This window comes from Syngnathus acus, chromosome 16, assembly GCF_901709675.1.
Source record: "Syngnathus acus chromosome 16, fSynAcu1.2, whole genome shotgun sequence".
NCBI lineage: Eukaryota > Metazoa > Chordata > Actinopteri > Syngnathiformes > Syngnathidae > Syngnathus > Syngnathus acus.
In genome coordinates, this window is record NC_051101.1 from 6225664 (window position 1) to 6253319 (window position 27656).

At 41.0% G+C, this 27656-nt stretch overlaps 4 protein-coding genes across 16 annotated transcripts in view; 1 reads left to right on the forward strand and 3 right to left on the reverse strand.

The window, feature by feature from the left end:
• Positions 1–3768, forward strand: part of oxr1a (oxidation resistance 1a) — an 89064-nt gene extending 85296 nt beyond the window's left edge. For 6 of the 8 annotated variants that reach the window (XM_037274837.1, XM_037274839.1, XM_037274836.1 and 3 more), the window contains 4 exons: positions 660–812; positions 907–1002; positions 1899–1972; positions 2050–2191. In XM_037274837.1, the coding sequence (XP_037130732.1) occupies positions 660–812; positions 907–1002; positions 1899–1972; positions 2050–2185 (459 nt within the window). In that variant the 3' untranslated portion in view covers positions 2186–2191. Of the gene's footprint in view, positions 1–659; positions 813–906; positions 1003–1898; positions 1973–2049 lie in introns of all 8 variants that reach the window. The other 2 variants (XM_037274835.1, XM_037274842.1) reach the window with 1 other exon arrangement.
• Positions 3769–4059: 291 nt separating this feature from the next.
• Positions 4060–8674, reverse strand: sqlea (squalene epoxidase a). Its single transcript, XM_037274844.1, has 11 exons — positions 8222–8674; positions 7372–7636; positions 6949–7126; positions 6468–6564; positions 6133–6246; positions 5794–5965; positions 5381–5476; positions 4991–5133; positions 4760–4856; positions 4600–4687; positions 4060–4499 (listed from the first exon to the last, which is right to left on the reverse strand). Exons 1-11 carry the CDS (start codon positions 8486–8488, stop codon positions 4307–4309), a joined length of 1710 nt encoding a protein of 569 aa, XP_037130739.1. The 5' UTR covers positions 8489–8674; the 3' UTR covers positions 4060–4306.
• A 1180-nt stretch (positions 8675–9854) lies between these two features.
• LOC119136012 (xylose isomerase-like) lies at positions 9855–15260 on the reverse strand. Its single transcript, XM_037274078.1, has 14 exons — positions 15163–15260; positions 14842–14918; positions 14695–14767; positions 13584–13696; positions 13459–13484; positions 13219–13356; positions 12862–12971; positions 12642–12737; positions 11549–11632; positions 11129–11255; positions 10942–11047; positions 10419–10601; positions 10277–10351; positions 9855–10105 (listed from the first exon to the last, which is right to left on the reverse strand). The coding sequence occupies exons 1-14, from the start codon at positions 15188–15190 to the stop codon at positions 10019–10021; spliced, it is 1323 nt and encodes a 440-aa protein (XP_037129973.1). The 5' UTR covers positions 15191–15260; the 3' UTR covers positions 9855–10018.
• A 538-nt stretch (positions 15261–15798) lies between these two features.
• Positions 15799–27494, reverse strand: rnf144b (ring finger protein 144B). 6 transcript variants are annotated; one of them, XM_037273520.1, is made up of 11 exons: positions 27388–27494; positions 26805–26933; positions 26687–26715; positions 26466–26588; positions 26067–26151; positions 25815–25976; positions 25334–25408; positions 25023–25154; positions 24846–24935; positions 23575–24392; positions 23284–23338 (listed from the first exon to the last, which is right to left on the reverse strand). In XM_037273520.1, the coding sequence occupies exons 1-10, from the start codon at positions 27391–27393 to the stop codon at positions 24276–24278; spliced, it is 948 nt and encodes a 315-aa protein (XP_037129415.1). In that variant the 5' UTR covers positions 27394–27494; the 3' UTR covers positions 23284–23338; positions 23575–24275. The 6 variants fall into 6 exon arrangements, with proteins under 6 accessions (XP_037129419.1, XP_037129418.1, XP_037129417.1 ...); XM_037273524.1 differs by lacking the exons at positions 24846–24935; positions 25023–25154; positions 25334–25408; ... (4 more) ...; positions 26805–26933; positions 27388–27494 and adding exons at positions 15799–16616; positions 17751–17840; positions 17919–18051; ... (3 more) ...; positions 20586–20622; positions 21199–21463 and having other exon boundaries at positions 23238–23338; positions 23575–23823; XM_037273523.1 differs by lacking the exons at positions 23284–23338; positions 24846–24935; positions 25023–25154; ... (5 more) ...; positions 26805–26933; positions 27388–27494 and adding exons at positions 15799–16616; positions 17751–17840; positions 17919–18051; ... (3 more) ...; positions 20586–20622; positions 21199–21463 and having other exon boundaries at positions 23575–23824.
• Positions 27495–27656: the final 162 nt, after the last annotated feature.

The window sequence follows — 27656 nt, forward strand, 5'->3', positions numbered from 1 at the left end:
CAGGTCACCAGCAGAAAGCAAGACTGATATTGTATGCATGTACAGATCTGGGTCACAAAGCCTGCGTGTTGCTGCATGTGTTGTAGCATGCATTTTCTTATACACACACACACACGCACGCATGCCCTGAAATGAGTCCCAGTTGGCACGTTGACCGATAGATTGCCAATATGCGACTTCCTGTAATCACCCGGTGGACGTAAGTCAGGCAGCGCAGAGGCGAGCCAAGTGGAGCCTCATCTGCTAGTGGCATCGTTTTCAAGCCGCTCATTATAGCGCCACTGGCAAAATGTGCTGAACCAACAAGAAGAGGCAACAAGAGAGAGTGAACACAGTGTTTGGAGGGAGGCTGTTGTACTATACACTAAAAAGTACATTTTATAGGATTTTTAGCTGAAGTCAAAAAAAGAAAGTTGCCAGTTCTGTGCGGTTATCAGTCAGCTTCGTTACTCTGCAAGGAGCAAAGTTGTTGATAAGCCTTCTGTGTGTCGGCAGCAGGCGCTCCCCCTTCCCTTTCTCCCAGGACATGAGTAGTCGTGTTACTCTTCTTTAAATGGCAGATGGTGTTGAAAGGTCGCTGCAGATGTAATAGAGCTTCGGTCGTTGTGGCCTTTTTAGGCTTTCATTGCCTTTTGTGCCTCTCCTTTCCTGTCACATAGCTTGCAAGGAATTTGCCACCACGCACCATCGGTTACCCGTGGACGCTTGCCTTTGGCACATCCAAACATGGCATGAGCATCAAGACGCTGTACAGAACCATGCAGGGCCAGGACACCCCGGTGCTCATGGTCATTAAGGATAGTGACGGACAGGTACGCTAAGAAATCAACACAAGTTGAGTACACCGCTACAAAATTGGATGCCCTCAGTCTTGACCTTTTTTTTTTTTTAACCCCCCTCCTACAGGTTTTTGGTGCCCTCGCGTCGGAGCCCTTCAAAGTCAGCGATGGCTTTTATGGCACAGGAGAGACCTTCCTCTTCACCTTCAATCCAGAGTTTGAGGTAAATGCACTCGATTTATTACAGCGCTTCTTACATTGAAATTGGCTGAAGATTTTATCATCAAACGTTTCATCATGTGTAAGCCGCAGCTGTAAAAAGCTGAAGCATGTTTAAAGATGGAGCCTTACATGCATCCACTGCACACCTACTTGCCAGGCTACCGCCTGATGACTCACAACTTGAACAGCTGACAACGTAGCATTTAGCTGGGCGGGCTTGTGCTTTGTTTTGTTTTCCTCGAGGACCTCAAGGGGAATTGGGCCTCTCAAGCAGGGCTTTCCCAAGTAGATGAGAGGTGCCAGCTCTTGATTTTCTCCTACCCCTGATCTGAAGGGAAATGGAGAAAAAAAAAAAAAACTTGAATGTTCTTATACATTTAGTGCTAGAATGATCGCGCTTGCCAGTTAAGAATGGTACAAAAAGAAATGCAAGGCACATTACAATGTGACTCATCTGTGCAGTTCTCACTCATCATATCTTAGGAGGGTGGTCACATTTTTATATTCCAAAATATTTACAGTGATTAACAGCAACTGTCTGGAAATGGCATCCCTTAGAGCTCTCTATATGTACATAAGAACTTTGTGATTGGTATCTATTAATATAAATCATTTTTCACAGATTGGGAAGAATTTGTGACTTTAAATGTTATGTGTTTGTGTGTGAATATGAATAATTTCAAGGACATTTGACATCATGCATACGTAAACTAAATCGTTTAACTTTAGGAGGCTTTGAGTGTGTTAAACTTTGTTGTCCGCAAGATCTGATGTTTATTCAGGTGGCACATAGGTTGTCAATGAGTTCATGAGTGTCGCAAAGAGCTTATTAAACAATGTCAACAAGCCTATGTCATGCAATATCATCTGATATATGCACTATTGTGTCTACGACAGGTGTACAAATGGACGGGTGACAACATGTTCTTCATCAAGGGAGATATGGACTCCTTAGCTTTTGGTGGTGGAAGGTGAGATTCACCCCGACCCCCCCAGAAAAAGCTTTGCGCTGTGGGAAACCCTGCAAACTAATTTTATTCTCTCCTAGTGGCGAGTTTGGCCTCTGGCTGGATGGAGACCTTTACCACGGCAGGAGTCACTCATGCAAAACATTTGGGAACCCCATGCTGTCTAAAAAGGAAGATTTCTATGTGCAGGACATAGAGATCTGGGCTTTTGAGTAACAACATGGGGTGCACCACTGGGGAAACAGACAAGTCCTGAATTAAGGCAGAGTGAGGAGCGGTCCTCCCTAGAACAATGGCAACGTCCCAACCTTAACTGCACATTACAGGGGGCTCCCCCGGCCGGAAGCCCGCTATCGGACGCTTGTTGTGCATTACTTCTGCAGTTACTCTGGAGCTTTTTATTTTCACCCTTTGTGAAAAACTACCTTTGTGTGTATCTTATTATGGCCTCGTGCAGCATCTTTGCAGCGTAGGTGGGGAGAGTGGAAAGTCAATGTAAAAGGGATCACAAAGGGGACTGCGCCGTGCCATCCTATTGGTCCAGACAGGTGACCCCAGCAGCCACTCAGCTTGGAGAGTGAACGAGGAAGCAGAGAAAAACACATTCCTATCCACGCGGTGATAACAAAGCAAGTGATAACAGAAGGAAAAACGGGGTGTACTCTATTGTGAAGTTGCAGATGAGGGATTTGGCTCGTTGAGCTTGTTACATTTAGTTTTCCTCCCACAGTCCAATTCCAGGTGGTCCTCTTGAGGCTAAACTTCTAGCGTATCTTGTGCGTGATAGTCCTCCTGTCGTTCACTGTCCTAGCACACCATCTGAAAGCACATAGCTATAACCAGATCAGCCATCGTCGTAATGTTCTGTTCAGTGGGTGTACGTGTGAGTCCAGCTAACACCGGCTGTACTGTTAGTAGACAGTAAACGTGTTGCAATAGATTTTGTGGAATATGCAAATAACTGTCCTGTGACCTCAACTAGCCCCCGCCGGGGGCCCGCGGCACTTTGGCTGCCATCCGTGGAGCTTTCAAGAGAGGAACGTGGAAAGCTCTTACGTCTTGATACACAATTGCTGTTCCGGCATCCAGTTGAAAAGCCTGAGACGTGCTAAGCCGTTTTACATGCATATATGACAATTATATATTGGTATGTATGATTATATAGGGCTGTATATAATCATATATATATATTGCTGTTAAGTGTGACAGTGATCTATTTGTGCTGACATTTCAGCTGTTACAATATAATGTATATTACCCTGTAAATGATGCTATATACAGTAAATATATATGACCAAGTGTGGATTGGTGGGTTTGCTTCTAGCACTTTAATCTGGTGTAAAAGCGTCAAGGAGAGGCTTTTAGATTCTATTAGCAGTAGCTGTACAGTACTTTTTTCGTTTCGATCCATATGATGTTCACTGTTAGTAGAAAGCTTGCTGCTACCAATATCAAGATTATGCCCTAACACTCTGTGTCTAAACGGAGGGCCACGCTGAGGTCGGAAGTGGGGTGGAATGTGGTTCATAGCAGTAGGGGGATTCTCTGCTCCTGGGCTGCCAGGTGATTCTCCGACGGGTAGGTAGAGATGCTAGCAGACTGACTGAGATGCTGCCTAACCCTTACCCAAGGGCCCTTCACCCCACAGCCACCCTTCTCTGGTCTTTCGCACCAGTATTTGTGTCCTTGTGGAGAGCCACAGAGAATAATATGGATAAATCTTCCAATTATTTCACCTGAATACCATGTATCAGTGATGTATAAATTAATAAAGATGAATTAATGGTTATAACCAGGGATATGTTGACATTCGTAGTCTTTCTTTGCATGTTTTATTTAGTGCATATTTTATGGCTTGTAACTTTGATTATTTTAGTCTTTTTGAAAGTTAGTCATTGAGCTGCCAGACGGATGATGAAAATGGTTGGACCACCAAAACACGACTGGCTATCGGACCACTTACCTGAACTTATTTGTGACAGGTTGCTGCTTTCATATAAAAGTGGTTTAGGAAATAGATGGAATTGGTAAATCGAGTATTTTTTTTAAATCACATTACAAGTCGTTACTTTTGAAAATGTTTGGAAATCCATCTGAACTTGAGGTTTTTATTTTAAAAGGGGTGTGTTCACAATATCCACAGTGTACTTCTACTACGTCCAGTCTGAAGAAAGAATTTTTTTTTTTCCCCAAAAGAAGATTGAAAGGCAAAGTCATCGTGCAAAAATCACAAAAAGTGTCCAATACAGAAACGTATGACAAGTACCACTTTTTTTTGCAAAGTAGTGCTCAACAGTGACATTGTGTCTTGTCCCTGTGCACCCATGGGAGTGCCGTTCAGTACACCAGGTGCTTGAGCTCCGAGTAGATGAGGGGGAACATGACCGTGCAGGCTCGGAAGAGGATTGCTCCGCTTTTAAATAAGGCTCTGTGTTTGGTGCTCCAGGGCTCGCACTTGAAGTTGAAGTAGATGGCGTACAAGGCCACGGCGAAGAAATGGCCAATGAGGATCATTGGTCTGGGTGACAAACTGGAAAAATAATAGTGTAATGGTTCATTGGCAAATATATAACGGCATAGTAAAAGTATAAAACAGCTTGGGAATAAACTCATTTTTATATTGTGCATACACTGATAGGAGTCCAATTGGTCCAGCGATGCACTCTCCTCCGAGTTTGAAATACTGAAAGCAGGCTTTCCTCAGCTCGTGCAGTGATTCTGGCCAAAACACACCAAAATGACAAATATTGTCTAAGCTAATAACAATGTTTGTCGGATCCGGTCGCTCACCATCTGTGGCTGCAAACAGCTCGTACAAAGCCTGGGCCAACACGTTCACCACAAAAGAATGTGATGACTTGCGCTCCCAGTGAAATGTTTTCTTTGCCTAAGAGGTGGAAAACAAAACGAGAGAGACTTCAATTACCAGTGCTGTCTAACAGATATGTTAGTGGTTGATGCTTGCTTCATGTAAATTGTCATCCTGGGTAAAAGGCTGATTGGTTTGGCGTCTGTTTTCACCTGCAACAGTGCTCGGTCTTCGCACAGGTCTGGAATGTTCTGCAGCAGGCTCCTCCAGATGCGGACATCATTGAGCGCCACGCTCATCCCTCCTCCAGTCAGAGGGTGCCTCATGTTGTAGGCGTCGCCAAGGAGCAATACACCTATAAACCACAGAAATACAATTTTCATCATCAAACCCAGCATACTTTCTCATCTTTATCAACATTATCTTGGGGCATAGCAGCCATCATTTAAAATGGATGGTAAATAAATTCTACCTAGCAACAACTCTGCCTAAAACGTAACATGAAGAGAAAGGTATGACAGTACTCTGCAAACGTCCAAAGCCATTTTCTTTCTTCCTCCAAAACTGTGGCAGAAAAGGTCAGGTTCAATGTGATTCGGTACCTGGCTTGTTGACAGGAGAGGGAGGGAGGAAGCTGGCAGGCATGGACCTGACACGGTCGTTCTGTAGGGCTTCCATGAAAGGTTCCTTTAAATGCTCTGAAGAGAGAGAGGGATGGAGAAGAGAACAGAGCTCACTCAGCCACCTTTCCAGGAAGTTGCACATTGACTGCATGTGTGGAAAGTGCCCGATCAATACGTCGATGTGACCGACGGTAGCATTTCAGATGGACCCCTGAAGGTTAGTGTAGCTTGCAGAGAGCATTGCTGATATTTCAGAGGAAATATGTGTGTGTGTGCGTGCGTATAAAGTCCTTTTAATTATAGTAAATGCTCAAATTCTTTGATGAAGTCTGTCAATGTGGGTTCATTTCTTAGCCAGCATTTGATCTTGTAAATGTATTTCTGTCCTTTACCTGGCAACTGAGGCTGTACTTTCTCGGCCAAATATTGTGGAAGGTTACGTGGCATCTCCCCCCTCACATCCACAAGCACTCTGGTGTGGCTGGAGGAGATCTGATAAATGAGCACAGGGCTCGGGTTGGCCAGCACCAGCTCCGCATGGTTGGCTTTAAACTGGGGGCAATCCTAACAAGCCAATTATTGAGAGAAAAAAAGGTTGGAGGTGTGTCACATTGTTTCCCATTACTTTTCTAAAGATTGATTTACACTGCATGGTTGAAGTAACACAATTTAGTTGTGTGTATGCGTAGGGGGGGGTGATAGGGGCTTGTGCAAAAATGCCAGAAATGCACCTTCATGAGGCAGCCAACAAAGTGAGAAGAAGTGTGTGCTTTTCCAGACACCAGACTCTTCCTGAATTTGGAGAAGCATCCATCAGCCACCACTGTCAAGGCTGCATGCACTTCCTGCAAGACATCTACATCAGTACAAAAGCGGATTGCTGAAAGAAAACGCAAAACTTGGGTAAAAATGTTAATTATCATGTAAAAACGGGAAAATTATGTAAAAACATGAAACAATTGTAAAACATCAAAATTATTATATTAAAACGTTTATTAGCAACTTTACACTCGTATTAAAAATTATACATGAATACAAAATGATAATAATAATTTCCTTTTCTCACCTTCACGTCCCCGGTGTGTTTATCTTTGTACTGTATTCCAGTTACACAGCCATCCTCTTCCTCTAAACTGGTCACAGTGCCTTCTATAAATGTGACACTAGAGGGCGCAAATGGACAAATAACCAATAGCCAATACATTAGCTGGGTGGTGTTGACTGAATGATTATTATTGTGCAACATCAGTTTGTGTTGGGACACAGTGGCAAACCTTTTGAGCATTTATTTAATATCCAGCCACTAGCATACTATTTGTCCTCTCTAGTAAGACAATTCAGTACACTGGTAGAACAACTAGGCCACATTAGTTAGAACGACTCTTGAAGTTTAAATTCTACTACTGCTATCTACTATTGTATCTATAACCACTACCAAAAGATGAATTGACATCGTTTTCATTTTCAGAGTCAAGCAAGTATAGTACTAGAAATAAATAGAATAATATAAATAATAAAACAAAATCTAGTTGTATGTCAGTACTTACTTGGGTTCAGCCTGCGCAGCTCGCCGCAGGCCCATAATGAATCGCCCGTGATGGAAAGCACGTCCACACTGGACGTTGTCCTCTTCCTGAGGGTAGGGGAGCTCCACTTCTGTGCTGCTCTCTATGTCATGGATCACATAACCGTTCACCAGATGGGCATCGAGACCCTCCACCGAGCCTGATGGGGGATGACGACGTTAGTTTTTTTTTAGTTCAGATGAATGATGCATTATGGAATGAGCAAATGGTAACTGCTTGATCGATTGCTGATTAAAGCAATAATTGGTCCTGAGAATGACCAATTTATTTTATCAGCAGAGTTCAGTGTGTACTGCAACAACCGCCATCTCCAAAAAAGCCTTTGTAATGAATTAAGATAGCATCGGCTCACACTTGGAATAACGCACTTTGAATGTCACTGACCTTCCAGGCCCAACTCTTTGAGCGCTCTATAGCCTCCGGGTTGCAGCAACTCCCCCACGATCCTGTCGGGCTCCTTCAGATCCCTCTCCACCACTGTCACCCGTCGACCGTCCCGCGCCAGAACGGCCGCCATTGCTGATCCCAGAACGCCAGCCCCGACTATCACCACATCTGGCTCAGCATCTGCCAGGAGCCCCGCGGAGCAGCCAATTTGTGAGGTGGATGTGGAAGATACACTAGCCACTTGTTTCCTTCTTCTTGGGCTCTACCAATGAAATGACATGGAGACAAACATACAGATGGAAAAAGTGCAAACACTATTTGCAGCAATGAAATAGTGGACTGGCTACATGGTAGGTATTGTTGACCACAGAGTGCTAATGATAATGATTTAACTACAGAAATGTATAGGGTTGTGATGGTAGGCCAGACAGTAGGATTCTGTACGTAACTAAGTTTTCTGCTGACGGTTCAGTACACATTGAGTACAATAAGGGGGAATATGTTAAAGAAACAGCTTATGTTGTGCTGAAAAGAAAGATGTGGACAAGCATTTATTATGATGTATGTATGTATGTATGTATGTATGTATGTATGTATGTATGTATGTATGTATGTATGTGTGTATGTATGTATGTATGTGTGTGTGTGTGTGTGTGTGTGTGTGTGTGTATATATATATATATATATATATATACTTATTTATATGGCTTTCAAGCTTTCACAAGCAGGTGGTGGGTTACAAGAATCAATTACATGTATGCACCCATATGCAAGCTCGAAATCATTTGTAGTTAGATATAAAACATTTTTGAAAAAGTGGATATAGCTCACATTGGGAAAATCTTACCTTTCGACACGTTTTGTCTGCATTCTGACTTCTCTGTGGGTTGAGAAGGTTGACGATAGGCAAGAGGGACAAGAGACTCAGAGGTAAACTTAACACCCGAGATACTCTGAGCTTGTGACCGTGAAAATATCGGAAATAAGACAACAGCAGTCCCACTGACAGGCATAAGACGAGGACTGTCATAAGCTCTCTCTGAGCCAGTGTCCAAACAGCTCCGGACTTTTTGTATATATACGTGAAGCTGGCTAATCCCAAAAAAGTCCACATCTCGGAGTTTAAAAAAAAAGTTAATTAAATATTAAAAAACAGTTAGATTAAATATTGGCACCGTCACACCAACTTTAACTGTCGGTTGGGATCGGAGACGCATTAATATTCGTCCAATGTTCAATCAAAGTACTCCAACATAAGACGTCACATTGGTAACTCATGTTAATTCTATAGTTTGCCAAATCGAGGGATGCTGAATATCATATGGCAATTCGAGAGACGCTGACTATTCGGATTGGACAGTTTTACAGAGCGCTCCCACCCCTCCTCCAATCAGATGAGACGCTCTAGTGAGCAGAGCTCACGCTATGTGCTGATTGGATTTCAGAAGACTCCACTCGCACGCCGATTGGCTCGCAGACTGTCGGGGATTATAGTATGATGTGATGTCAGGAGAAAGGTGCGCATACATTTCTGGAGCAAAACCAGGGTGACTCAAGTGTTGAAATTGCAAGTTGTTACGGATATCGAAGCTTGGACGTTGAACAAGGGCCATACACACCCAATGGGTGTCATTTGCCTTCCAAAGAAATAAATAAACTGATTATATATGTATGTATACCAATACATATTTTTGACTCGTTTTATAGGTGTATTATCAGATTTTGAGTTGATAAATGACAGAAATTTGAGTTTAGTTTGAGGGCAATACAACAACCTAATGTCACTGACTTTGTGAAATGGCGAACAATGGCATTCTTCAATGGTCCTTTAAAAAGCACAATATAAAAGGTAATAAAGCAAAATGTTTTTCTTTAAAATGCAAAGATGGGACAACTACGAAATCAAACACAAATCAAAGACAAATCAAATCTAAAGGTCAAATTGTACCCTAAAAAAAACCCAAAATAAATCAGAGCGAGATCACATACTGAAATATATCACAGCTTTGGGGATGCCAAACAACTCAAAACATGAAAGCAAGGAGTACAGGTTTCATTTATTAAATCATTTTAATCTTTAAAAGAAATCCACATACACTGAGCTCCTAAGCAGAAGTGGTTCAGAGGGTGGTATGTAATGAATGACTTTGAATTAAAAATGGGAAATGATATTGTTCAAATACTTTTTAATGGAAAGGGCTCAAATCTATCCCATCGTGCAGGCCAAAGAAACTCATTAGTCAAGAAAAATTACTCCAAAATTACTCCAAAATGATTAGTCTGAGAATTATTAGACATGTTTACTTCTGCACATTCAGGAAACTATGCAACCATTGCTCTGTATTAAATAGAAAATACAATTTGAAAGGATAACAGCAGCATGTGCTGGACCCAATTGAATGTCCATGAACTTGTACTGTGAATGTGTTTGTATCACTTTTCATAACATTAATTGAGCTAGCTAATAAACAACAATAAAGGAGCATTTAATGTGCTTTTAATGTTCTGCATCACACCCAGGACTGTCTTACTATTATAAACAAGATAATTACATGGTACAATCAACTTAATGTGCTCTTTGAGCTTTGAGGAGTGGATTTAACACAATTTAATTACTTTGTTTTCAATGAGCAAGGATGACTCTTTATTTCACATAGTAATTAAAGATGGATTCATATTTTTCTTGTTTCCCAGATGTTGATTTTGGCTCACCATTCTGCTTGATAAAAGCCTGGAATAAAGCATAAAATTAATATTTGATAATAAATTACAAAAAAAAAACTTTTATGGAATGTCCCAATAAAAAAATACAAATTGGTTATATTAGTGTAAAACCACAAACATAGCAACATCAATGGAAGATATGTGAAGATAGGCAAGGGCAGTTTGGACTTTTACGTACCTCCATCTCCTCCAAAGTAGCAGAACCTTCTTCCACTTTCAGTCCAATGCCTTGGCTGAAGCTTGAGTATCGCTCCTGTCCGAATAATCCAGTTAGAAAAGGCCAAGAGGCATGTCTGAAAATTTCCCATGAGAGAGCATACCTTGACCATGTTTGCAATCAGCCCATCTTCATGGATGGAAACAGCATTCCTGAGTCCTCGAGCAAAAGCATCCATAGCTCCAATGTGAGCGATGAATAAGTCCTCCGGGTCAGTGGACTCTCTGCGCACCTTGGCATCAAAGTTCAGGCCTCCGGGTTGCAGGCCACCTTGTTCAATGATGGTCTGGAGGGGTGGTGACACTTATGGATACATTTCAGCAAACCAAACAGTGCGACGACATGAAACGGCAAATCGTGACTACGCAACTACTTGATCTGTCGCGAAACTCTTCAACAGCAAAAATTAAACTTGCCAATTAGATTCTATGGTTTGATTGCATCGTGGAAAATGTTATTCATCACATTGTGCATGTCCATAAAATCACCCATTAAAGGAACAACAAGTAAGGCAATTTAAACAATAGAACTGGATTTGAATTTAAAAAAAAGCATACTAGTCGCTGAGAGCAAAACTGAACTGCATAGCAAAAATCTGAGTATGACTGAGAGTCTGAAACTATCACCTTCATGACCAAAGTTGTGTTTCTGATGTCCATTGGGAACTGGTCAGTATCCCAGCCGAGGTCAGGGGAACCAGTGTTGGCATCCACCGAACCCAGCATACCAAAACTGACAAGAGGCAAAGTATTGAGCCACTAAGCTAAGGGAGGCTCGCATGAAGTATGGTGCAAGATGGTTGAGGTGTCTCACGCTGAGGCCATGACAATGTCGTGTTCGTATGAGTGTCCCGCCAAGGTGGTGTGGTTGGGCTCAATGTTCAACTTAAAGTCGCGTTCCAGATCATAATGCTTGAGGAATCCTAAGACGCTCATAGCATCTGTGGAGGGAAACAGACATCAGAAGGAAATTCGTAATGCCATTAATCCATTCCAGGTCCCCCCCAAATAAACTACCGCAATGTTTTTGTCTTGTTTTTAATAATATTGTAAAATATGAAAGCATGAAACCAATAACAAAAATATATAATGGAAAGTGCATTAAAGAAAGCTGTGCTCCTTTTTCACTTCACGATCCGGAGCTTGCTCGCAATAAAAACTTGTGCTAAAATCGACAGCTGGCCAACTGGAAAAACCTGTAGTGAGTTGCTCGCATACAAGTTGAACATCTTACCGTAGTCATATTGGTGTTTACAGGGCTCCTTTGGCTTTGGCTCAATCAGAAACTGGCACTTTAACCCAATCTTCTCTTTGTATTCTGGTGATAGCAAGCACGTCAAACAGACACAGAGAAACATCCATTGTCATTCATCGATCCCGTGAGAAATCTTGAACATGACATTTCAAGTTTGGAAAATGTGTGACATCATTGAACAACTTATTGGTGTTGCACCTTAGATCCGGTTGGTCGCTGGCCCACTTAGTCCAAATCAAAATATCTGAAATACTTGTTTTTTTCTCTCTTTTTTTGCATCTCCACAGAGTTTTTTTTTTTTACCCTCACCAAAACAAAACGGGTTCTCCCTAGTTTCATGCACCCACCACATATGCACGATTATACTTTGGGGGTTCTCTTATGCTTGTCGTGATTCTAATACATATTGGATTCATAAGGCACTAAGATGCGAAGAATGCCCAAAACACCTTGGGATACAAACAATGCAGTTTCTTATCCACTCTAATAGTTTACTAGTATTTATCAACTTTAGTGATTCAGTGCAGCTTTTTAATCCACTCTAATAGTTTATTAGTATGTATCAACTTTAGTTGACAGTATTAAATAATGCATGGATGACCTTTAGAAGGCAGCTGTTGTGTTGGATTTCATTAGATTGTGTCACGTCTCGTCCCCGGTTGTTTTATTATGTGCATATTGTCTTAGTTTCTGTCCGTGTGCCTGTGTGCTCGCCCCTCCCCTCCTGTGTGCCCATGACTAGTGTGATCATTCTCACCTGCCTCTTGTTACCTGTCGTGTATTTAAGTCCTGTCTGCCCCTCACTCCCATTCGGATCATTGATGTTGTCATGTTTGATGTCTTCATGTCTGTTGTCTTCTTGTCTGTTGTCTTCTTGTCTCACGTCCCGGTCAGTCAGTCCAGTTATTGTTTTGATAAGTTGTGTCAGTTTGCTGATTCTGTTTGTTTGTTGAGTTTGTTTTCCCTTCAATAGACCCTGGTCCAAGCTGCACATGGTCACCCTGCTCCACCTGTTCCGTGACAGATTGGGCTCATGCACCATATGCAGGGTTTCGTGAGTATATTGACTTACTGACAGCCATTTTGAAGAAGTTGGCCATATGTTTCAGTTCTGCAGCAACATCAGTATTATGGACAGAGAGGAAACCCTCCCTACCTCCCCAAAACACTAAGAACAAAAATACAATTGTTATTTATCAATTTGTTTACAAATATAGGACATTTATTGGTGCATGGGTCAAACATTTTAGGTTCATTCATGTATATGTTGATAGTCTGATTATGTCTCATACCAAAGTTTTCTGCACCCAGCTTCTTGGCAACATCAAGCCCCTTCTTGACCTGAGCACCAGCGTAGGCCAGAACGTGACAGTCTGGGTTGGTGGCTGCACCATTCATGTACCTGCCAAATACAATTAGAACCGCCATCAACTTTAACATCTCAATTGTGATGCATATCAATCCAACAAATCAAAATACAAATATTTGAGAAATTCACCAACAGGGTCCTCATTTTCCAAAGTCACACTGAGCTCTGTCAAGTCGGAGACGGGTGATTTTAGGAAGTAAAAAGCGTTTTCAGTTGCTTATTTCAGTATGCCTAAAAACTATCAAGAACTAAATACTGTCCAAATTCACATTGCACATACCTTGGATGGGCAAAGAGGTTGCAGGTCACCCACAGCACTTTGATTCCAGTCTGGTTCTGTAATTTAAGAGCTAAATCTGTGATTTCATCCAGATTCTTGTTTGACTCCTCCAGGGTGGAGCCCTCAGGTGCCATGTCTCTAAAAGAAAGATAATATTTTTCTTAAAAATAAGGCTGTTTTGCCACGTTTGTTTACCTTTGCTGCTCAGAGGATCATGTCATGTTATGTTAGGTCCGTTACCTGTCATGAAATGTGTAATATTTCACCTGTGAAAACATGCAGATGTGACAAAAAGTAAACATGCAGGATTTCAGCCAATCAACTTTGTTCAGGTCAGATTTTAGGAAGATGTTGAATTCCCTTACGCCAATCTTGGTAAAAAACTCAAAAGCAGCCTGCAGTCGCTTCTTGGCTGCTTCCAAGGGAGAGCCTTCGTTCCAGGACCGAAGGAGCGTTGGAAAACCAAAAGGATCAGCACCTGCAGTCCCAAACTGTGTTGTTACACACTCTCTAAAAACAGCACATGCAGTAAAATAATGCAAAATCTTAAAACAAAGTCCAAATTACAGTCAGGCCAGCACATTATAGGCACAGGTTTTGGATGAAATCAATTGCCAAAATCAAAAATGAATAAATGTGAGAATAAAAGCAAAACTAAAAAAAATTAAAAATAAGTTTCGATTGTATTTATATTTATTTTCGTATAATTTCCACATTTATTTTGCTACATATTTTTTACATCTTACATCTTTTTTTGCATTATATAGTTTTGTTGTTTTTGTTTGTGTATTTTTTTAATCAAATGTTTTATATAAATTTCTTATTTTAACCTTTTATCTACTTTTTTTTTGCAGTTTTCGTTTTGTATTGCAGAAGGAAAAAGTATTTGGTTGAAGTATTCCCCTATTCTAAAATCTATTTTAAAACAACTTGATGGTGAATGTAGTCATGCTACAAAGTGATAACTTCATCCAACCATTTCCATATTGTCACGTCTCGTCCCCAGTTTTGCTAAGTGTCTAGGTTGCCATGGTTTCTGTTCGCGTCGCCCCTCCCCTCCTGTGTGCCCATGATCAGTGGGATCATTCTTACCTGCCTCTTGTTACCTGTTTTGTATTCAAGTCCTGTCTGCCCCTCACTGCCGGTCGAATCATTGTTGTCTTGATGTCTTCACGTCTATAGTCTTCTTGTCTCACGTCCCGGTCAGTCAGTCCAGTTATTGTTTTGTTAAGTTGTGTCAGTTTGCCTTTTGAGTTTGCTCAATAAACCCTGGTCCAAGCTGCATTTGGTCGCCCTGCTCCATCCGATCCGTGACATATTGCAAATGATTGGGAATCGCTGCAGTATGAGTATCAACTAAAAACTGTATGCATTTTTAACTGAGCTCCTGCATGCATTTTAAACTGAGCTCTTGTATTTATGCAAGTGTGGTCAGTGTCTTGGCATGTCATTGCATTTTGCAAATTGTTCCAATACCAGTTCCACAAAAAGTGTGCCAGTAGCAGACTGAGAATCTCAGCCAGTCCTCCATCGTCTTCCCCATAAGAACCTGCACATGAGAACGACACATTGGAGATTTAAATCACATATGCATGCATGTTAACGTCCTACACCCGTCTGTACCTCCTGTGCATTGTAGTGTTTGAAGCACAGGACATCTTCTGCCCCAGCACCAGCAACATATGGGATCTTGGGAATCCCTAGTCAGCAGAAATGTTTCAATCCGCAAATCGAAAAACATACCAGGCAGACAATAAAAGCACATATCGCCAGTCACACGAATTTGCGTGTGAAAGATTCAAGACAAGGCACCGACAAAAAGCGTAGAAAGTACAGTTTAATTGGTTTCGGCGTTCGTGTTTGCAGCCTCGTCAAATAATATAATCCAAGAATCCAACACATGAGTTTACAATGCGTGTTAAATTATGTAATGAGTGTTTTTACCAGCGAAGAATTCCTGCTGAGACTCCATTGAATCACGACGTTTACGGCTGCTAACTTTTGCAAGTTTGTTGACGTGCCACTTTCAAGGAGTAGTTCAGTACATGACCACAGGGTGGCGCCAGATTCATTGTAATGGTTGTTTTAAACTTGGAGTTAAATCTTAAAATTAGATGAGCATTAGATTATGTGATGAGGCTAAAGCTTTAAAATCCAGGTCATTTTTAATGTTTATTAGAGTTTACACCTTACTTGTAAAATATAGAATGAAGAGACTGAGAAATCCAGAGCAGTGATTGATGGGCATTTAAATGGCAGTATTGGTGAGGGAATGACTGATAGTGAAATGCTACATTCAACTAGTTTCGTTACAGGCAGTGTGGGTTTAGTTTCTACTCAGCCACACCCACATTTAAAAAACTTGGCCTTCGAAACTGCAAACACTACAAACACCAGTTCAGACTTGTACTGTATGTATGTATGCTTTTCAGTTTTGTTTGCATAATGCATGGCTTCTACAATGTTGCCCCATATTGAAGAACCTTGACATACCAGATCAGAGTATCTCCTTGCAGCCTTTTTCATGTCAACACTGACAAGCAGGATTCGTGAATTGATAAAAATGACAATACCAAAATACACAGTCAATGCAGGGTTTTTATTCCATTTTTAGAAAATGTGATGCTGAAACATCAATAAAAAGATCTACTTAAGATATAAAGTATGAATTGTCCTTAGGCGAAGCAGTACCTAACCATCAGCAAAAAAATGAATATTTACATTTCATATATTTTAAATGGCATTAAATGATTGTTGTGCACTATTCAAGCCCCATCTTGTTTCACTACAAAATAAAGTGCACATGGGAAAGTTATCTTTCCTCCTCTTGACCTTACTTACCAACTTCTACATTCTAAGCAAAGTATGTGCATACAATAATAGAAAGGCAAACAAATGCAAGCCAGAACCAAGCACAGTAAGAGTGAGGCATTTGAGCACCTCTCACTTGGCATCGTGATACTTCGCGCACACACACTAAGAGGGGGTTGAAATGCGTGAGTGCAAAATTTGCCGCTTTCTCGTTATTACCACTCTTCTGGCATAATGCTCATGAGTCAGTGGTAATTTATAGTTCCATGTATAATATTCCCACTGAATAGTTTCAGGTGCTGATTATGTGAATTTATTGACTGTCAAAGCCCACATTTGGTTTAGTTAATGTACAGCATATCCAGTCTGGTGGAGTCCATGATTCCTCCAGCTGCTAGAGTTTGGTGCAGGGCAAAATAGGCAAGCTGCTATGTGGAGGGGTCTGGCAGACTCAAGTCCTTCTTTCTTTTCTTCTTCTTTACTTTGCAGGGCTTGCAGAGGCAGCACAGGATGCATGGGGAGGCCAGCAAGAGGAATGGAGAGGTAATCAGCATCACAATGCTTACCCCAACTAAGATTCCTGCCACCTGAAGGGCAACATGGGAACAATGGTCAGATTGACAAAGTGACACTAAAATATACTGTCCATCAAATACTCTAATAATGTCAAAAGGTGCAACAGCAAGGTTCCCTGTTGTGTTTTGCATATTTGGAAAGCATAAATACTGACTTGCTTTGACACGTGAATCTGACACGGGTTCATTGACAACACATTCTGTGCAGCATTGTGTACTTCACCTCATGATTGTTTTGAGAATGTGAACTGTAGTGCCAAATAGAGACTTTCTGCAAGAACCGCAATAACAGAATAATCAGAAAATCCACCGTAATCTGGGAAAAGGGCAGTTTACAAAGAGAAAGGCAACTACAGACAAACATTCCTGTTTGCATCAGACAAAATCAAGGCAAGATTTAAAGTAAACCTCATCTGACAGTATGAAGCAATCAAATGTCTTTTACAAGGCATGTAATTGTCATGATGACAGTAGATGGCTCCAAATAGATTTGCGGCTTCTAAAACCTGTTGGGCAAGAAAGTAACCTAATCACAAGATGAAGTGCACTCTTGTACTTGTGCAACTTTGCAAACTCTCTGGCCCAGGGGCGTTGAATGGCATTGCAAAATGAGTTAGCTTGACTGGATGCCTTGTGTATGATACTTGTAAGAACTCTCAAAAGCACAGTAAATCTTCAGTTAGTTGCACCATCACAGCAGGACGCAGTCGCTAAATAGTTTTTTCCACTCTGCGCCATGAAATGAGGGCAAGAATTTGGGATTTTTGGGATTATCTCAGATTAATGTCTGATGAAGGGCTAATTGAGTACATGGGAATTTACAATAAATCCTTAAAATCACATAACGTGTTTTTGGAAAATTAAGGAACATCAGCTACATTAGTGTCATCTGAGTAAACTACGCCAGGGTGCAGTGCTCTGTCCTGCATTTTTTCACAGAGACCAAATGTTACTGTTTGGTGGTGGCCATGTTAAACGTGTCTTTTGGAATACTTGTGCTCTCACAAAGGTAAAATGTAAAAAGAAAAGTATCATCGGCATATGAAAGGGGTGGATACTGCTGTCTGCCATGTTTCCTTTCTTGTTTTCAGCGTTTATTATTTTTCTACCTGGCAAGCCTTTGTACATGAATGACAATTACTGTACCTGCGTTCGGTTCCACATAACCGAGGCTCTGGAGTGGCCGAGTTTATTCCTGCAAGGCCCTTTATCGTAATGCCTGAGGAAAATGTCACTCTGCAATTACAAGACACACATTGAGACAAGATAGACATCTGAAAAGTACTTTTTTTTTTTTTTTTTTACAACACTCACATCCAAGTTCTGTAGACAGTACCAACAGAAGGTGTGTTTGCAGCTCTTGCACAGCATTTGTGCGCAGCCCTGGTTCCGCTCAATGTAGATGCCACACACGGGGCACTGTTTGATGGCAGCGTCGGAGTCGCCGCTGCGCCGATCCCCGCAAATGTGGTTAGAAAGAAAGACAAAGGATGTCAAACGCTGCAATGTGAATGGGGGCGAGTTTAGAGTCGCGGAGGCCTCATGGGTATGTGAATTTAGTGGCACGGTGTCGAGTCTGTGCTCATTTATTTATTTTGGGGGTCAGAGGTATGACAGGGGTATTCTGAGCAGTGAGTACACAATACAGGCCACAGCACATCATGGGCAACGTCTGGTAGATTTTGAACGGCTGCTCTATAATAGCAATTTTTTGATCTGCTCAGAAGTGGGGTACACCTTTGACTGGTCACCTGTCAATCACAGGGCACGAGCAAGGCACAACATGAATATGACAGATATTCACAGTTTCAGACACATCAGGGTATGTTTGCGCTTCTAATATGTGTCACTGGACTAGACCAAAGTCTAAACTGTGAACTATGAACTGAACTAGTTTAAATTTGTGAATTGAACTTTGGACAAGTTTGCATACAAAATGATTTTTTTCAACACTGCTATTAGTAAGTCAATAGTGAACAGAGCTGAAAAATACACGAGAATTTTAAAACAGGTTGTCCAGGAAGGGGTATTTACAAAATCTTTTTGTGTGTCAAAACCCCAAACTGCTAAAACAATGATGTTATCGTTTGGGCGCTGGTAGATTTTTGCTTGCGTGTGTTACTGCGGTCGCCGTCATCAGTCACCTGATCTGAACCTGATGAAGCATAATTTTCAAAGGCTTTACTGGGGAGGCCAGCCAAAATTTGGTGATGTGTTGCATAAAGTAGCATTAAAACTCTGTCGTTGTTCAAGTATTTGTTTTGGACCAGCTCAATGAATTCTTGTTCGGTCAAACGAGCAGAACGGCCTGCTTCACTGCAGCACACAGGCTCCTTCTGTACAGGGAGAAGTCCGACATGCCCTCCTCCCTTCCTCCCTTCAGTTCAAGCACAATGGAATCACAATATTAGCCAAGTGATATAAATCAGTCTGGCGGTCGCAGCTCAGCGAGCAAAAACAAAGTTGGAGCAGAGTGTTTCTAAAAACGTGCACTAACTAATGGAAAAGTTAAGAGTCAACATCGCAAACACATACAAGTGTTACTTTGCTTAATCCTCACTCATCTTTCCCCCATATAGCGCTTCTGCTTCTGGGCCTGTCTGACTGACCTGTTTTCATGAAAGTGTGACATCATGGGCTGGCGCTCGGGGCATGTATGGCTCGCCTGCCAGGGTCCTCTGCAGCCGGAGCAGAAGATGGTGTGACAAGTGGGACACGGCACAGCGGAGGGCTGGCCTTCGGAGCTCGGCGGCACGTCACACACGGCTTGGCATTCAAGCGCCGGACACCAGGTCTTACTAGGATCCAGCTTTACTCCTGTGGACAGCACAAGTGGTATTAGTTCCCTGACCAAGCTTGTAGTGTAGCTCTACTTGTATCAAACAAAATTGCCCTATTGAAATAAATTGGAATTCCTTTAATACGTTCCAGTTCCCCCCACAACACAAAATTTCTTGTGTCTGAAATCTTGTTTTTTAACGCAAAACTAATGCAGAAGTAGTGGAATGAGTTTACAACTTGGGTATTGTAAAATAGCAAATGACCTGACATGACAGTAGATAGTAAGAAAGGCAGCTGACATTCTGGAAATAGTCATTTGCATAACCTATTGGGCATTCATTGGCCACAATGATGAGTACAGCTGCAAGCTTTACTGAAAGAGCAAACTCTGTTTAGAAATGCTTACAAACTAAAACAGAAGTTTCTGTGAAATCCAGCAGGCTGGGGCAAAGATGAGAAAGGGGGGGGGGGGGGGGGGGGTTGGGGGCAGCCCAAACACAACATCCCAAGAATGTGAGGCTCAGTGGTGCTACTTGGTGTAGCCTCGGGCTAATGTGCGACCTCAAGTAGCACCGTGCCTGTCACCTGGCATCAACACACTTGCACAACAGTACGATACGACCCACCTCTCTCAAACTTCAAACGCTCATACAGTTCAGTCTGATCAGCAGAGGCCAATTCAGATATCTGAAAACACACACAGAATAACCTTGTTTTGAAATACAGCATTTGGAATGCATGTTTTCATAATGAAGTTTTCTGTTCTTATACCATTTAATTAAAATACAGGGCTCTTTGTGACTTTTGCTATTACTTCATCTTTAAATGAAATTAATTTATAAAAAATATCTTTTTATCCTGTCGTTAATTTAACATGTTAACATTAGCGCGATGGCACACATTATTTTAAAATAATCAGTCTGCACAGCAACTTCATTTTAGTTTCCCTTATTTTGACTTTCAAGGAATACCTCAGAGTCAAGTAGCACTCCAGTGTTTCTGCAGGCCATATCAGGGCAAGTGATGGGTGCCCCCCCACCCTCCTTGATGGTCAGTTGAACATACTGCTGCAGACACTACATGGAAAAAAAAATATCACACCAGCTTTAATTATTATAATCATTATATTAAATAGAACAAGGTACCTTTGCACAGATGGCTTGTTGTGCATGCATGTTAAATGCACGGTCAAATAATTACTATATAAGGAAGAGTAGATAGATCACTTTTAAAACTTCTGCAAAAAATATCATCTAGAAGTCATGTGTAAGCATTGAGTTGCCCAAACGCAGACTGATTTGAGGAACATAAAACAGGTTACAAAATGTCTCTTGGGTAACATCCCAGATTAAATCATCTGCTTCTTTAGAAAATATTCAAAAAACACCATCCTGTAAAATTCCCCTAACTGAGGAAGAAAAAAAAAAGTTATCTTTCAACAACTGAGATAACAAAGTTATATACAGTCTATCAAATCTAATTCATTTCCTTTTTCAAGTTTGTTATAGCAGGAAAAAAGATCAACATTTCCAATTGCTTTTTATTTCTATGAGGCGATTGATGATACTGTTTATAAGAGATCATGAGAGTGACACCATATTCTCTGGTGCGTTGTGACAAGTATAAGCAGAGGGCACACACTTTCACCAATCTAAATATAGCACGGAGGCACAATTCTTTGTCTGCAGTGACCACGGTCCAAAAGAACACCAACAGCTTATGTTTCAGGTACGGTCCTAAATGCAAACTAAAAAAACATAAATACATACAGCCAAGATATTAGTTGACATTAAAGATTTTCAGTTCTACTTACAGTTGTACAGTAGACGCATGCACAGCTGTGCAGTGCCCTGGTGAGTGCAGGTGGGTGCTCGCAGAGGCATAGCTTGCAGAAAACATCAAGGCTGGACTGATGGTCGCCATTGATGGTGGTAGATTGTTGCGGTTCTGGTTCTGAATCCTCGGGCCCCCTGCTCTGTGTGGAACTTGTGCCGATCATGCTGAAGTGAGGTGGTGGCGGAAGTATGACCGTGCTGCTTCTAGCTCCTCTTCTGGGAACGGGGAGTGAAGGGAGTAGCCTACATGTTGTTGACAGGATGACAGAAGCGGCTCAGAATTAATTGTCTCTTCTTTAGGTGGAATATTTATAGACATCATTTGGCCACCCTTAACCCATCTCACACAGAGAAATATTGGCATTGGGTTCCAAAATATATTGAAACCAATTTCCAAACAATTTTATCCATTAATGTTGATTTTTAGTTGAAACAGAATTCTTCACAACAATGTTTTAAATCGGTTTTCATAATCATTTGGAAAAATGGATTTCAAATAATTTAGCTTGAAAAAAAACCCACTTTACATAAGTAAATAGCAAATTTTAAGTATTTTTGACATGGATTATTGTTTTCTAGTACTTCAGTTTTTTTTTTTTTAGATATTTGCTGTTCCTGATTTACCCTTAATTCCTAAACAGTACTTAAAATAATCCCTCCACATAGCTGATCAGATCTGTTTAAATTCTAGTGTTATGCCCCCTAAACTAACATTATGACTCCTGGTATTGCTTACAGCGATGGCCTTATCAAAACCCCCAAAAGATATTTTTAAAAACGTAAAAAAAAATGTTTGCTGATCAACTACTTGCAGCACCTATTACCAGTACCAAAAACAGAGCTTCTTTGAATAAGGCCAGAAGTACACTCTGTGACTTTGAGGAGAAAAAAAAAGAAGGAAAGCATTTCAAAGAACCCCAGGAGTTATCATTGCAACATGTGATTCACACCTCTGGTCTTCGTCATCATTGAACCCAGGCTGAAGATTAAAAGAACTACAACAACATTTTTATACTATAATAAACAATACAATTTCCTTTGGCTTCTTTGCATTGGACAGTAGAAAATGGGAAAGGTACATGATGATGTCATACAGCATTAGCAACCGGGGGTTCAGTGGCACTGTCTTGCTCAAGGACATTTCAAAATGCATGGCCACATTGTGACTGAAGATTGAATTTATTAACTTCACGTTGGGAGGCGACCACTCTACCTCTTGAGCTCAATTGCCTCAACTCACTGTTTTTGATTATGTCTCACCTAATGATAAAGTCCCAACTTATTTTTGTGGGGTGTAAAAAAAGATATGTAGGTGTAGGACAAAGCCATGTGTAGAAATGATGCTTTTATCATCTTTGCAGCATGATTGGACACAGTGTAGCGTAACCAAGGAAACTGCAAGATAAAATGCTGTAGCCTGCCACAATTACATAAAGTTTCCCTGTTTAATCACAATCAAGCTGTTGAAAATGGATGAGAACTTTGTGGCAACCCAGCCAGTAGTGACCTACATTTCAAATAGGTGATCTTTTGTAATCTGTTATCAATCAGTGGTGGCATGGGTCCTTGTAACTGGTGTATCAAAGCATGGTGGCATTTTCATCCTTATCAAGCCAGGCTACTCACATAGTTTGATGTGCCAAGTTGGAAAATAACAAGAGGGCACACAAACTGGTTTGTAATCACTGTTTGCAAGTTTGCACTAGTTTCAAGTTTGGCATTTTTAACCCTGACATTTTGAATAGCTGCATTTAAGTGGAACCAAAGTTGGAAAAGGTTGTTCCATGTCAAGTATTGAATTAGATCAACTTTTAAGATTAAAAGCAAGAACAATAAATAAATGAAGATTCTAAATCATTCATAAGTGTAAATTATTGCTTCACATTCAACATGTATTTGGATGTTTCACTGCTATGCATATCAAAAATCTAAATAGAATCCCAGCAAAGACACCAAAATTAAATTCATGTCACTAATGTTCAACTTGTTTGCCTTGGGTGTAATGACGGCAGTTTACCGTAATAAGGTGTGGAGTTAATTGCAGTGGTCCTCAATCATTATTAACCAAAGGGGCAAGAATCAGATCTGCATCTACTTTTGATAGTCAGTCCCAGATTGCTGCAAGAAAGCAATTGCGAGATAGTTAAGGCAGTTGCCACACTGGTTGGGCAAACTAATTCTATCCAATATTAAAATGCGGGGATTCGTGGGAGTGGGGAAAAAAGTGCCATACTACATACAGGTGCCCTGTAAAATGATTTCTAATACGCATAAGGTTGGTCAAAACTTCAAGTTCGCATTAATATTGAATAATTGACGCAGTGCCCGCCTCAGTGACGAGCGGGGCCGCTTACCTTGCGTGAGGCCAAAGCGGTGTCAAGATCCGCAGCCGCAATGCTTCTTCCACACACTGCCACTGAAACGTGTGTTACCAGCTCTCCTCACTCGACAAAGTTGCTCCTCATCTGACGCTATCGTTCGCTCCACCAGCCCCAATAATTCGACAGCGGTCGCAGTAAGCCGCTCCCTTCCCCACTGTTTCAACATTTCGATGTTGCCGATAGTTCAGACACGAATGAGAAAATACTTTAGAACGCCTCCTTTCGTTTCTCGTCATCGTTGCAGCCAGGAAGCTGCGCTTCCAGCTTTTTTTCTTGCTTTTTTTCTCTCCCCCTTTTGCAGCCAATTTCCAATTTCGCCCAGATGGCGGCGCGCTGAAAAGGGAATTGTGTTCAATGCACAACCACATTTTTTTTGCCTTAAATTTAGTTCTGACTTGTTTTGCAAACATTAAACCAATGAAGATGCCAATCTAACGCACTGAGCCTAGAAGAAAGAAAAAACAGCAACAGCCACTAATGCATTCATTTACTTTTGTGAGCTGTCAACATAATTTACTTGATCAAGTAAATTTATATTGAAAAATGACAAGAAACTCATTGCATCACACTAGGGCTTGATTTTGGAGAGGCTTTTTAAAAGCTCAATAAAGTTGATTTGGCATGATATGGTCATTTCGACACAAAACGCAAAAGAGAAGATAAATAAATGCAACTCATTTCTTCTTCTTCTTCTTTTTTCCATCCTTCTTCTTTTTGCTTTTCTTAGCTTCTACTTTCCGATAAATGCCAAAGCCTTTGCGGACCATGCAGCCTCTCCAGAAGGCCTGCACCTATGACGGACAAACAACACGAGTCAACTCACCACTCTCTTTCCACAAAGTCTTCCAAAGTACAGTTTGGAACAGTAAACAGATGTGAATTATGTTTACCCATGGGGGTATACAAGCGAGAAAAAGGGGGAATTTGCTTCAGCTTTGTAAACTGTGAATCAACTAAAAAATGAGTAACATAACATAATACAGTACTGCATTTTGAAAATCATGGGACTGTATTGTTTATTGGCTTGCTTTTTGAATTCATATTTTTATTCTCATTGTTGCACACAAGTGCTAGGTTGGCGCTAGGGGGTGCTATAGCTCCATCTGTAATATGAACAGCATGACCACCACACACCCCAAGAAATGTTGTGATTTACCCATTAAGCATACACGCAACCCCAACAACCCACACAGACCACTTATAATCTGTGTTTGGCAACTTTCAAATGAATGAAAAGTTTTTACCTGAACAGCAGCTTTATTCCTAAGCTCCAGCTGGCGCAGTCTCTCCTCCTCTTCCCTTTCCTCCTTCACCACCTCTTCCATCTCGCTGTACTGAAACAAGAAAAGAAACAAAAATACTGACCCACACTTATTATTGTTCATTTTTACTTTAAAATGGGGACTGTGTTAGTTGCTTACCTTCTTTTGCATTGCTGTCAACTTCTCCAAGTTTGTTGCTCTTCTGTAGCGCGTGTTGTTGAGATGCTGCTCTTTCTCTTGCATGTTCTCGTCAGTGCACTGCTGCCATTGTCGCAGCTTCTCTTGTAATTCCTGCTCAGCAAGAGGAACACGATGAACTTGGACCGATGAATAGGATCCATGGGAAAATTGGACACATTTGGTTTGCTGGATCATCAACCAGATTTAACAAATATTTCATGGCCCCGACTATGTCTCTATTAATTCCTCGTAGCATTATTGCAATTGTTCAGTGTTTTTATAATACCAACCGCATTTTGTTTTTTCAGAAAGAGCTTTGATTCCTCATGAACTCTCTCCTGCAGTTTAAAATGGTCTTCCAGCAGCTGAGACAGAAAGAGAGCGAGAGAGAGATCAGATGCTTTAAAATCTGTTTCACATGATATCCTGTTGCATTATATTAACATACAAATTTATTAACATTTCACATATGCAGCAGCAATATTCACAATTACACCAATGAAAAAATTAGGAGAAACCACCAGTCAAAAGTACATCAATCTAACCAGAATAAAAGTTGGCTCCTTTTATTTAAGGTATTAACTTTTGGGTAGTAAAAAATATTCAAATTTTAAATATAGTGTAATTGCCACCTCAATAGCCAAACAAGTCGTGCAAATATTAACAGTGAATATGTAATATGCACGTTGTGATTGCACCTGAAAAATCTTTACGTTATCATTGGCTCAGACAACAGTGGCTCTTGGAACAAAAATGGACGGCTGCACTCACCTCAACTTTGTCTACAAGTCGCTTCTCCGCTTCCTTCATCTCAATTTGTGTTCTCTGAAGCATCTGCGCCGTGCTTCTATCCTCGAGTTCCTTTCTTGCAGCATTCGATTCAATAAGTCGGCGAAGCCGATTGTTGAGATCGTCATGCAATTCTTGCAGTCCCTGATGAGATGGCGACATGTTGAGGTTGGAAATACATTTATTCACAACATCAAATCAAAAAACAATGGTAATTGAGATGTGCTGTCTCACCTTCAGTTCATTGACTTTCTGTTCGAGTGTCTCTTGTCGCTTTGGAAGTGTACGTCTTCTCCTCTCCATCTCCCTCTTCTCCTCTCTGGGGGCAACACGACACAACACACTTCATCTTACCTAATAAAACACGTTTAAAAATACAGTGCCCGGACAAAAAAAAAGTATTCCCTATGACATCATGATATAAAAAGTACATCATTTATGAAGAGGCCCAGAGGTCAGTTTCTGTTGTGATTCTCATAACGGAACCTGCGATAGGCTGCTGCTCACTGTGACACTAAATAGGATGGGCTGTCTGCTACTCATGAGTGCTACATTCCAGATTTCCAAATGTAATATTGTTAAGCATATGGTGTTTAGCGAGCATTATTTTCACTCGATGATGTGTTGAAGAACCTTTTGCTGCTCTCAGCACTCTTCTCCTGGTCCTGTCCATCCACCACCTGCAACAGACAGGTGAAGCTCTGCTTCTCCTCGAGCTCAGCCTGTAACTTGGAGACCTGCTGTGAGATGTACTGACTGCATAGACACAACAAACACAGCAGAATCCACAAGCTGAGTCCAGGTCAAATTCTCGTCGATTTATTGAATTGGTCATAGAATCTGTCTGTACTCACCAATCTCGTTTCACCTTTTTCACTCTGGCCTAAAGGCACACACAATCATCACATTATCAAGGGTGTGTGCACTACGTTTACAGCTGACTACTGGGTATGGACTGTCCAGTATAATCACCTGTGACTTTTCAGTGCTACACTCCTTGTAAATCTGGAAGGTAAGAGCGTGTTCGAGAATGTCCAGCTGGTCTGAACACTCCTCCAGTACAGCTGCAAGCCTGAGACTCTGGACATGGGACAGAGACATCTAGAGAACAGGGATCCATTATGTAGAGTGAGGTGGACCACCAACAGATTGGGTTTAAAGTGATACATTGCCAACTTGAGACACTGAAGGGCATATTATTACTATTATTTTTATTAGTAGTAGTAGTAGTAGTAGTAGTGTCATCATTGTTGTTGTTTTTGTTGTTGTTTTTGTTGTTGGTGTGGCAGTGAACCACGTCATTTTGCTCAGGCAATCGGTGAAGAAAAATAGATATTATATGATATATTATTGAATAGTAAAAAAAACGTATTTTTCATTTGTCAATCCGCAATTAAACATAAAACAAACACATATTTCCACAAAAAGCCTATTGTACGTCGGGCACAGTAGGGGATCGGTAGTGGAAACTGAGAGACATAAACAGAGCTCAAATCATGATATGCAAAGTGAACTTGTAAATATATCATAAAAAACGCAAAAATAACATACTTACTTCCATAATATTATGCGTGTGAAGTGTCACAACAGCAAACAGAGTGGCGACAGATGAGTTTTTAAGTCGCTATGGTAACGCTGCTGTCACGTGATACAACTGACTAATCAAGACTGAAATTCAAACGCATTAAAAATATGACGTACACATTAATAACGCCGAAGATGGAGGAACACCGCACAGTATATTTATTGTGTGTAAGTGTAGCAGTAATAAACGCGTTTGCACGGTCTAATCAAGAAGCGCACATGCAAACACTCACACACACA